Consider the following 12,022-nt stretch of genomic DNA (forward strand, 5'->3'; position numbering starts at 1 on the left):
GCTCCTAAGCATCAAATTAATTTAATCACCAAAGCTATTCTTTAAATTTGCCAGCTTCCTCTCCATCTTTACAGACTTAGCTGCCACTTCAGGCTGTCATCCCCTGCCAAGAGGATATCACCACTCATCCACAGAGTACCTGTGTCATACCTGAAAAAGAATAGAAATCTGGTAGCTAAAAGTCTGTACTAAAAGCAGCTTTGCTAAATCTAGTAGGCATAACAAATATGCTTCATTATAGTGTCAGTGGCTTATTAGAGGACAGACTTGGTGGCAGCTGAGATAAAACACTACACCAAATACCACTGCTTGCTTTTATCTGGCTGGTACCAACCAAAAATATATTAAAAACAAATTTAGATGTTGCAGAGGAGGGTTACATAGTCTTCTCAATAATTCACAAAAAAACCCTACCCTATCTCATACAAAATTGGTTTCAAACTTCGTCTGAAATGTACAGGGTTTTAAGATTAAAATTAAGAAATGCCTAGGGTTTTAAGATTACTTGAGGTGTTGGAACATATTTTCCATTAATAAGTTTTGTGTTTTAAAGTAAGCAGAAGAGATTACTGGTCTGCTTAGTAGCATACTCTGACTCTTAGTTCCAGCTGAACCATCTGAAACTCTTCAGTTTCAGATCCACACCATCACTGTCTGATGTGCTTACAACAGAGTCCACTGAGGGCAGTGGGGCCATGAAGGCAAAGCTCTTCTCCCAGGCTTTAAGTTAATTTCAAAATTCAGCTGATGTCTTCCAAAACTCAGTTCATGGCCCTCAAATAACAGCAAAGTTATTCAAGTTCCTCAGTGAGGCACATCCCTTTACCATCTGCCAACCAGGAACATGAGCTCTTTCACTTCTCACAGCTGAGTTTTACCCAAACCTTACAGTGAGATGGTAGCAAGATCAGGCACACGTGGGCTCAAGACCTGTGAACTTTCCAGCTTTGAACATGCATACTGTGGCCAAAACTCACAGAAGAGAGGAAATCTTAAGGGCAGTAGTGTTACTATAGGAAGAAAAGTGATTTTTTGGTTTCTCTGCACATCTATCTATGCTAAGCCTATAATGAGAACTCAAGGTGTACAAGTGTGCCAGTCAAGGGCAGATAACTAACAGACACAGCATGGCTGCAGAAGAATTGCAACAGCAGAACAGAAGAAAAGGGGAGTAAGTGGAGAGGAGAGTCTGTCAAAAGCAAAAAGAAACCACTCCAAGAAGTGTATTGCTCCCCAGCCCTAAGCATAACAATCTGTGCACAAATATTTTCAGGAACACGTCGTTAGGCAGCGTGCAGCTGTGTGTCTGTGCACAAACCCAACTCTCAGCCACGAGAAGGTGTGATGAACTGCCATGTCATTCCTTCCAAAAAACCCTGAAACAGCAGCCCCAAAGAGACACACTCATGCACTGGGGCTGGGATGCATTTGTTGGAGTGAGAAAAATCATCCTGCCATGATGCAGCTGAGCACCACACATGCATGACCCCAAGGACAGCTTTTTCCCTGCAGTGCCAGGTCAGCACCAGATGCCCTTTCTGCACCACAAAGCCAATGCCCTGCAGGGTGACACACACTTGTCATCGTGTCACTGTGCTCCAGAGGTCTCACAGTTTCTATTGTGTGCTTCCAAACCAGCCAAAGCATTGATTTATTCCCTCTGTCCCACCCTTAGCTATGGATGGACTGACTGCAGACCTCTGACCTTAACTCATGATCAACATATTTGCCACTTGAAGCCATGGTTTATTTGCCACTGTGTTCCTCTGCCTACAAGTGCATTTACATCTTCCTGTGCTACCAGCTTGACAGAAGCACAAGGTGATTATTCAGCTCCTAAAGAAGGGATGATCTCAGCAAAGATAAAGTTTGCCTCAGAGAAGGTTCCTTAGAGAAACTCTTAAGCTGAAGATGAACGCTAATCCTTCAACCCTCTTAGAGCAGCTCCTTGTGACAATACTAAAAATGACAGACTGCTCTTTCAGAAAAAAAAGTTATCCTGCCTCAGCATGCACCAGCAAGTTTTTGAGTACAATGAACTGCAGGCAGAAGGCTTGCAAGAAAAATCAGGAAAGCTGGATTGAGGCCATTTTGAATGTCTAACTGCTAACTGTTATTCCCAAAAAGGTCTCTGTGGGCTGCAGTCAATTATTCTGGTTGTTAGCTCTGCAGTTGCAAAGTTGAGATTGTGCTACTGGGCCCAGCTTTCAGGTTTCATGGGATTTACTTTGACTTCAATAGGAATTAAGCAGACTTAACACCTTGCAGAGTTCATTCCATATGGTGTTAAAATAGGATTTTTTCTCTCAACTGCATTAACTTTATGCATTAGGAAGAGGTTCCTGTGCCTCAAGACCTACTCCACCATGGCAAAATGAACTCTGGAAGAGCTTCCATCTTTTGTCTCTCCCACGGAGGGAAGAATTTCTTGTTCTGTTGAGAAAGTGAAAGAAATGCTTGATTACCAAATCACCTTCAAAACCATATGATGCCCATAAGGAATTTGTGGGACCACAGCAGCCCCAGTGTGACAGCCAGGATGAGCAAGCAAATAAACAGCCCTTGAAAATAGTGCCACAGGTTACCAAAACTTCAGTATTGGACTATAGGAATTTCAGTTTTCCAGGCAAACTGGAACGTGCACACACTGGGTGGGGATTTCACTCCACTTGCCATAAAGCCCACAGTCTCAGCACACACCACGCTTTGCACAGCTCCAGGGTGGAGTCCCTCTTATGATTATTTTAAACACTCCTGGACAAGCTTTTGGAAAATATTCCCCAGGGCTTGACAGGATACAAAAAGCTTGGAAACACTTTCTGGAATATCTCACACAGCCCAAGAACATTTGTAATGAAACCTCACGGAGCAAAACAAAATCCTATTTGGCTTTTTAAAAAAGTCATTAATCAGATGCAAGAACAAATCTCAGACATTTAGCCCAGCACAGGACAAGGGCACAAACCCACCCTTGAACAGGCCCTCTGGCCACAAGGGAAGGGGATTTGTCCCCTGCCTAACAGCAGGAGCAAACGAGGAGCTCAGAAGGGAGAAGCTTTACAGCTTCAACTAAATGTTGAGTCTTAAGTTTTAGTTTAAATCCGTGTCTGCATTTCTGCCTTTACTGACCATGGCTGATCCATGCAGGAAAAATACAGGGTAGGGTATAAAACAAACAACAACAACAAAAATGCTTTGTCCCAGAAAGAGCTCATCTGTGGGACAGCAGATTGCAACCTGAGTTTGGAACATGTGGCCAAGAACAGGATTTCTTCAGTCATCTTTGCTGCTGCTGTCAACACATAACATCAGCCTCTACCTTTACCCAGCCTTCCAGTCAAAGAAAATGAGCAACCAGAGCAGAAGCAGGGAGAGTTTGCCATCTCATCCTGACAGGCATAGAAGAACAGAGGCTCAAACTGAACCAAAGAACAAGCCACCCTATCCAGGTGTCAAAGGCACCTACAATTTCCTCGAAAGGTGGATGGTAATGTGAGCTGCTCTACTAGCAGCTTGACCAAGAAAAGATGGCATAGTAATTTTTTACATCTTCCTAATCAAGTCTTCTCACAGCACAAAGCACGGAAGTAACCATTGCAACAGTGGCTCACCAACAATCTGTAAAGGCAGCTCCATATGTTGACTTCCTAAAGCCTTGGTCACTAGAAATAATTACAATATGAAAGGGACTAAGGATCATCTGGTGCCCCTTTCCAGAATGACTTCAGTGAGGGAAGATGGCCATTAAAGTAAATGAAGGGAGGAAAAAATGATCAGATAGATGGAGTTTGAGAGAAGGTCATTGGAAGCATGGAAAAAGCAGCCAGTGGTAGGTGAGGGAGAACTCAGTAAAAAGGCAGGAAAAAGCAGTGACACTCCTGGTGGGCTTCCAAGATGAGAGACATTGGGATTCAGTAGAGGAGAGAACCAAGAGGCACATCCCAACTAGTAGCTAGGAGGGGTGTGATCAAAGAGTAAGAAAGACTTCACTTGTTCCACCCCGAACAGACTGGGAAATAAAACATTAATCCAGAATCTTATGAGAATGACCTTGAATGCTAGGGAAGAACAGAGTAGTAATTTTGGTCTGGAGACCAAGAGGTTTATTTCCAAGTGGGAACACACCCAGTGAGTTTTGTTCACCTGAAATGACTGTCTCTAGGATGTTGGTATTGTGCAACACCATTCTTTACCCTCCAGAAGTGTATTCAGGATATACTGTAGAACAACATTTTTTAATTATGCAGAAGTAATTTAGTGCTTAGAATGTGATGTGAAATATTATCAGGACTTCACCAGTTTTGCAATCAAACCACTGAGATGAGCCTGTCTGATGGCTTTTCTTCAGTTTTATTTTTTTATTGGAAGTTACAGTAATAAATTAGTAATAACCTTAGAGCAACTGCAACTGGTTTAGTTACCTCCAGTATCCAACCAGAAAGCTAATTTATACAGCAAACATATTCTGTTTGTGATGTGCTGGTCCTGTATGTCACAATATAATTACTCTGAAATTCTGTTTTTCTATGCCTGTACCTAGCAGACATTACACAAACACCCAATAGCATAGTTTACCACAAGGTTGGTTACAACCATGGTATTATAAAGCAAAAGTAATGTCTTTCTGAGACTGCTTTTCTATGACAGATGTGTAGGTCATCCTTGGAAATACTTGGGAATATTGATAACATTTCCCTGTCAATAGCAGCTTGCAGATCCACGCTTGCAGTTTCAGACACTGAATTCCTTTGTTTTCTCTCTGCTCAGATTTTCCTCGCTGATTCTCTGCTGAGGACACAACCACACACAAAATCCTCTTTTTTTTAAATGCCACTTCTTCATTCACGTTTCCAGATACCATTCTGGCAGAACACAGCCAGAACCCAAAACCCAACATCTCCTGCCTCGACCTTAACCAGTAAAAAACCAGTTCCAAGAGTGAGGAACCTTCTTTACCTGCAGCAAATCCCAGTGCAAAGCAGGTGTAACAACTAAAGGCTTCTGAACTTCCCTGAACAAAAAGAAGAGTATAAAAGGAGAATAAAGAACTGCATTTCCTCCTGTGTAGTTATTCCTGAGGATTTACAGACCTAAGACAAGCAGGGCTGAGAGCTGCCATTAGTAAAAAGCTGTGGCCATATTAAGAGATCAGAATGAAACATGGCAGAATCTCTAAAATTAAGGGAGGCCACACCTCCATTTGACAGCTGTAACTGAGCTGAGAATAACTCCACTAGGACTGCATCATCTCTCAGAAAGGCAGCAGTTTCTTCCCAGTAAAACTCCTCTATGGAAACCAATATTTATTCTGTGTGCTTGTCCTCACAAAGTATTTTAGGGAAATGAGTATCCCACTTGACAGACAAGGAATTCTAGGGAGAGATCCTTTAGTCAAGGTCACACAATGACTCACTGCTGAGGCTGCTCCTGCAGTTCCATATCTCACACACTCAAACCCATTGTCTTTTATTAAAAGCAGAAGCCTTGGGGATTTTCTGTAGCCACCAAATCAGCCAGGTCATCTGCTGGGAGGAAAACATCAAGGCAGAGGGAAGAGCAAGCTCCCCCTTGCAACAGCATTATCAGAATATACCAGATTCAAACAAAGAATGGAAAATCTGAATCACTCAGGGAAGAGAAAAGCAGGGTGGTTGTGGGTGTCCTCTGTGCACCCCACTTGGGTTGTGCCACCAGCAGACCTTGCCCATGGCCGTGCCTTGGACAAGGAGGCTGGATTGGCCATGTAGCAATTTCATCCTGGGGGTCCTCCTGGCACTCCCCAGGAACAGCAGCACCCATGGCAGCACCCATGGCTCCCCAGGCACAGACAAGGCTGCAGCTGAGCTCCAGAGGAGCAAATCTGTCCCCAGGCCACCTCCTCTGGACAGAAGCATCAATTTTTGATTCATCCTTTATCCCACAGTCCAAATGACACTCAGAGGAACAGGCACACCAACACCCTCTCTAGATACAGCAATACACTCAGAGCTGCCCTGAGCATCCCCTGCACAGTCAGACCTGCCAGGCAGGGGATGTCTTCTCACACCCCCCACAGCAACCCCCACCCCACACAGTCCCTGCAGAAACACTCCCAAACACACCCCTTTACACCCCCCCCTATCTGAACATCTCAATACCCCTCCCTTCCATACACCCTGCATGAACTACAGTCAGACACAGAACAAGAGATCCCAACACCCCCTCCCCACATATTGCTATACAAGATACACACCCTTCCACATTTCCCTTCCACACACACAGCACAGTGCACCCCCAAACACAAACCCCAACACATGCCCTATGCATGAACCTCCTTCAAGGAATCCCAACACCTCTGCTGCAATTAACCCTCCTTACACCTCCCACACACACACACCAACCCCCGAATTTCACCAGGTGCAACCCCCCTCCCCCAAACACCCTACTCCATACACACCCCTCAGTCATTAATTTCCCCTTTTAAACAGTCTGCATGAACACCCACCACACCCCTCCAAACTCCCCAAGCCCTGGAAATGCCCCTGACACCCCACCTTCCCCGCATCCACCATACACACCCCCTACACCCTTCTCAGCACACCCCCAAGTCCCTGCAGAGCCCTGACCACACCCCTGTCACACACATTGTGCACGAACCCCCCGGAGCCCCCTCCCCACGCATAGAAATCCCTCCCACCCCCATTACACACTCACTGCACGACTCCCCCGACTCCCCTTTGCTTTTCCATTCATTCCCACCCACCCCACTGGGATACCCACATCACACCCCCCTGCACCCATCTGGGACCACCCCCCCAGCCCGGACCGACGTGGGGGTGCCCTCAGACAGACCCCCCCCCCGAGCCATGGCCACAGCCACGTCTCGCCAAAAGCCTGGACGTCTGTCCCCGAACCAGCAGGCAGGGGGACACCCCGGGGGTGTCATCCCCACACTGCCACCCCCTCCCAGCACTCTGGAGGGCGAAGGGGCAGCACGGAGGGGCGGGAGCATCCCCGAGCCCTGAGGAAATGTGACCTTAGCAGCAGCCCCGAGTGGCCCAGCCCCCTTCCCACCCCGCCTCCTCACTGCACCAGCCAGCGATGCTCGTTACCTTCCTCCAGCTCATCCATGCTCCCGATCTTCCTCGAGCCATCGATGGTGTAAATGTAACGGACCCCCTGAGGCAGATTAATGTTGTCAGACAGGGATCGGGTCAGGTCAGCCAGGAGAGCATCAAAACTTCGGAAGCGGTCGGAGGAGACGGCGTATACAATCCCTTTGAAGTAGCGGTCCCCGTTGCGATAGAAACGAACCTTCTTGGCTTTCTTCTCGTTGCTCAGTGCCTGTAAGGTCCTGGTTCTGTAGAAGCTACAGTGAGCACTGTGAGTGGGGCTGGGCAGCCCGTTCATCCGTGAGCCTCGCATGTTTCTGGACGCCTTATCTCGTTCGTCAAAGTGTCCAAAATCAAGTTCCATAGTTTGGTGGACCCGAAAGATCTGAAGCTGAGCGGGAAGGCGATGGGGAGAGAAGGGATGCAAAGGGGAAGGTTAGAAGGCAGCAGAGCCACGACCCAGAGGGGGAAAAGAGCCTAATGTGAGAGCTGTGCCTGGAGCAGGACAGATGTATTTGGGAAGCACCCCCTCCCCTGACCCAGTTTTGTATCGATTGTGGGCACGGAGGGTAGGAGGGGTTCTTGCATTTTGAAAGGGATCCAACTACTGGGGGCAGGGACCACGTTTCTGCTCCTGCACCTGGGAGTTTTCAAAGTGCAGTAAACTAGGACTTGGGGCCAAAGGGATACATGGTAATCACAACTCGGCCCCAAAAAACTCATCCAGACACCAGTTGGCAGTGAATTAAACCTCTGAGCACTGTGAGGTTTCCTTTGGCAACAGAAAACAAGGAGTTCCCAGTAAGTCAGCCCTTCAATCTGTCAAATCACGGAAGGAACCAGAGCATCTGAATGTTTAACATTAGAATAAACTGGCGTTTATGAAAGAATGGTCACAGGGGAATAAGCAGTTTCTTTGTGACAGCCTGTTCAATAAGGGTTAGCAATGAGATCCAGCCCACCCTTCCCCCTATCCGCAGCCCCCTCCTAACCCATCAATCAATTCCCAGGACCAGCCTACATCTCTAGGAAGAAATGACTGGAAAGGAAAATCTGTCATTGAAACGAGGCTTCGATAAGCTCTTTTCAGCCTGACTCTCCCTCTGAAGTGCATTTCTGCTCCCTTTTAATGAGGAGGAGAAAATAAAGGAGCTATTTCCACCCCCACCCACTCCCCCCCCCTTCCAGCTTTAAGTGATTTAATTGCTGGAAGTGCCCCTGCCTTGGGGACACGCCACCCCTGCTCGCTCACCTTTCATTGTTCTGAGCACGGGGGCTCCAGCACAAGCAACTACCACAGAAAAACAGAGGCTGACACCCAGAAAGAAGGAATTTCTCTGGAGTCTCTAGTCTATGCTCAAGAACAACCTTCCTCCCCCACCAAACCCCAACACAAAAGAAGGAGGGACCCCCAACCCTGCAACAGAAAGACCCTTCCACTCCTCCAGCACAACCAGGAACATGCAACTCGTATGTTCCTTACGTGGTACTGCAGGGCAAAAAGGGGATTCACACCAGCACTTGGCAGCCAGGTACCAAGCTAGGAAAAGCTGTTGCTATCTCTTCCCCACCCTTTACATTTCCCAGAACTATGCTCCTTCCCTGGATTTTACAATGTCAACGTGACCTGTGCAAAAAAAAAAAAAAAAAAAAAAAAAAAAAAAAAAAAAAAAATCATTGTCCCCAGTCTGCAGTGAAGCAGATGACAATGCAGCAATCTGCTCAGAAACCCCGAGCTGGGAACATTGTCCCCAGGATGGCAGTTGGGGCAGATTCAGTCCGGTGTCATGCAGTGAACAATGAAACATCCAAGCAACTTCGGGAATGAATGAGAGGATGCAGGGGGGGTTGATTTCAAAATGAACTGCAGCTGCTGTAAGGTACTAAGGGAAAGATTTCTCCTTTCTGTCTGACATCTGTTACTTTTGTGCATGCAAGTCACTCAAAAAATCTCTACTCACCGGCTTTCAGTGTGCAGGGTGGAGATGCTGAGAGAAAGAAAACCAGGCTCACTCTGCCTTTGTTGTCTGAGCTCCAAGCAAGAAATTCCTGCCAGGGTGGATGAGACGCCTCCTAGGTCCTAGTGCCTTGTTCCATCCTTTCACAGTAACTCAGTGCTTTGCACTGTCATTATCAGTCGTCTGCTTGTAGCCTTCTCTGTATCTGAGGGGAAAAAAAGAAAAAAAAAAAAAGGAGTGTACAGTCTAGCTCTGGGTACATTAGTAAATGGATAAACAAACGGGCAATTTTTAGGGTGATGTTCTGAAGGATGCAAATTCCCCTTGGATCCAGCTTCACCAAAAAAGCATCTGGCCCCACTGAAAAAAAAGAGCATAATGGGACTGATGCACCAATATTACAGGATTAGCAGTACAGGGAGGTCATGGCACAGCCCTACAGTGCCCTAAAATGCTGGCACAAGACTCCTGTGTGTTAAGAAAGCAACTAAGAAAAAAAGTTGCCCAATGGAGCTGGGCACAGTCCTGCTCCTATGCTGGTTTTACACAGCATTTATGCTTTACACTGGCAAGCAGAAAGAGAGAATTTACTTGGTGGTTCTGAATGTGGTGCCCCTGAATATTTTTTCTCCGTTAGCGCTGGACACAAGCCAAAGCCAGAGCTCTGAATCCCAGTTTATTTAAATCCCCAAGGGGTTCAGGATGGAGTCATGAGACACGAGCTTTACCCCACAGATTCAGCCTGGCTCTTAGTCCAAACTAAGAGAAGTTTATTTTCTGATTCCACTGCAGGACTCAGCTGCTTCAAAATTTGTACTGGGCTCTTCCACTTTGACAGCAAAATCTTTCACCTGCTTTCCAGATGGAGATTTTTCCCCTGCAATTAGAGGAACAGAATCCTGCTCCCAACCCCTTTGTGCTGGTCCCATCTTCATTTTAGAAAAGCTTTGGAACTGGGAGGATCTTCCTATCTGTAGAAGAAAATCTTTCCTAACAACGCTGTGTCTGTTTGGGATGGAAACATCAGGATTTGTCATTCTGGCACAGGACAGCACTATCACATTTACAGAGGAAAAGTCAGTACTGATTCCAGCTTTGTCTGCCCCCTGTGTGGCAGTGCAGGTAACAGTGATACAAATGCACTAAATCAATCTTGATTGACAGCTCTCCTGCCTCAGGAATTAGCTCTTGAGAGGACCACAGGGAAGCACAGGCTCTGTACTCTCCAGGGCATGTTTCAGTAGCTCTCTGGATGCAAATGTAAGAGAGAGGTGGGAATTTAAACTTTCTCCTTCCCACTAGATCCCATTCCAGGTTACTTTATACCTGGCCATTGATCACCATCTGTTTAATCTTTCCAGGATGAACAATTCTTCTCTATATACAATACTGCTGTAAATATAAATTTATTCATACTTGTAAAATGTGCCACAGATCCAAATCACTGTGCATGTGCTGGGTACAGTAACAGCAAGAACAGCAAGAACAGACCCAGGGAAGCAGTCTTCAGTGGTTTGACAGAGAAGCAGCAGACTGTTTGGGATGATGTCTGAAGATCTGGGGTAACCTGGCGGGATGATATAAACCTGTGCAGGCTGTGGAGCTGTACAAGTTTTTCATCTCCCAATTTTTACTTGTATGGAGAGTTCTGAGGACAGCAAAGGGTCTCAAATAGCACTTAGAGATGGCTCTTTTCTTCTTTCCACATCTGAGACCATACCCCCTGGTGAGAAGATGAACAATATCTGTATGGACATGTCCACTCAGGACACTGCCAGAAGCTTTTTGGAGCATGGACACTTATTTTTAAAAGCAGAATTACTCCATCAAGAGACCTGGTACTTGTTCCTGGCTAAGGATAAGGCTTCTATAGCCAAAGATGCTCATGTTCATCTTGGGTAAAACCTCGAGTTATTCCTAGAAAGTGCCCAGATCACCTACAATATAGTTGTCCTCTTTTAATCCTGCCACTTGACAAGAATGATCTCTGCACCCAGAGCATCACCAGAAGTGAAGAGCCCTGGAGAGAGACTGATTTCCCAGGTCCTCATCTTTGCTTCTCTTCAGACAAGAGCAGGATCACCTCATACTGCAGACATTGGCTGGGCTATGCAATAGGGCATAAATGGCTCTTCCTTGATCCAAGGGTCTGCTCCTGACTTCATTTGGGTTGATCAGGCACAAAAGCCTCTTCACTGGCCCTAAGGAGTTAATGCCAGTCAGAACCTATTTACATCAGCAGAGACTCACCCCCTGAGACACCATAATCTCAACCATTTTAGGCAGCATGAGTGATTGAGGATTGGAAAGAAAATTCTTCCTATCAATAATTTAATCTAGCTTAAAAGATAAATTTAGCTCTTCAGATTAAATTATCTACTTTAAATGAGGTGAATCATCTTTCCTGCAGGAAGGCAACATTTAGACTTTTGCCCGTGTAGCTAAATCTGGATTAAAACATGTTTGTTGACATTACTGAGCAACCATGATACTTTGGAAAGGGTCAGACTGCAGGTAAAAGGGATTTTGTGACTGTTTTGTGTCAGCTTCTTCACATACACCAGGACAAACCCAGGTTCCAGCCTCATTAGGAGCTGCTCTCTTAAGTACTCAGTGTCACTGCCCAGTTACTGTGCTGTACATCATCCTGACTTCTGAAAAAATGATGTCTGATTGCACAGATGTCCCCTGATCAGGACATAAGTTGGGGTGATAAGAAGCTGAGGTCTGGCTGCACCACTGATGAGAATCCTGGAAAAACTTAAATGAAGTGATCTCTGCTTTTGAAGGAATCAACATTTTCAAGTCAGCCTACTTAGATGAACATGTTTAATTACATTTCTTATTTTAACTTCTGTTCTTTCAGACTGCTTTGGAAAGGTCGCCCCTGATCACTGCTTTCAAAGCTTTGCTTGATATGAAGTCCCCCACCAAAACCTCTGAAATGACAAATTACTATTTCTGGGCTCTGCC

The 12,022-nt window shown here is 46.0% G+C and overlaps 1 protein-coding gene across 2 annotated transcripts in view; it reads right to left on the reverse strand.

The window, feature by feature from the left end:
• The window catches only part of DCX (doublecortin), a 68,893-nt gene extending 59,673 nt beyond the window's left edge, over positions 1 to 9,220 (reverse strand). For both annotated transcript variants that reach the window (XM_071757646.1, XM_071757645.1), the window contains exons 1-2: positions 9,053 to 9,220; positions 7,092 to 7,482 (exon numbers count right to left, since the gene is read on the reverse strand). In XM_071757646.1, the coding sequence (XP_071613747.1) occupies positions 7,092 to 7,455 (364 nt within the window). In that variant the 5' untranslated portion in view covers positions 7,456 to 7,482; positions 9,053 to 9,220. The remainder of the gene's footprint in view (positions 1 to 7,091; positions 7,483 to 9,052) is intronic.
• Between the last annotated feature and the right edge of the window lie 2,802 nt (positions 9,221 to 12,022).

This window comes from Heliangelus exortis, chromosome 14 (assembly GCF_036169615.1).
Source record: "Heliangelus exortis chromosome 14, bHelExo1.hap1, whole genome shotgun sequence".
In the NCBI taxonomy this organism is placed as follows: Eukaryota; Metazoa; Chordata; class Aves; order Apodiformes; family Trochilidae; genus Heliangelus; species Heliangelus exortis.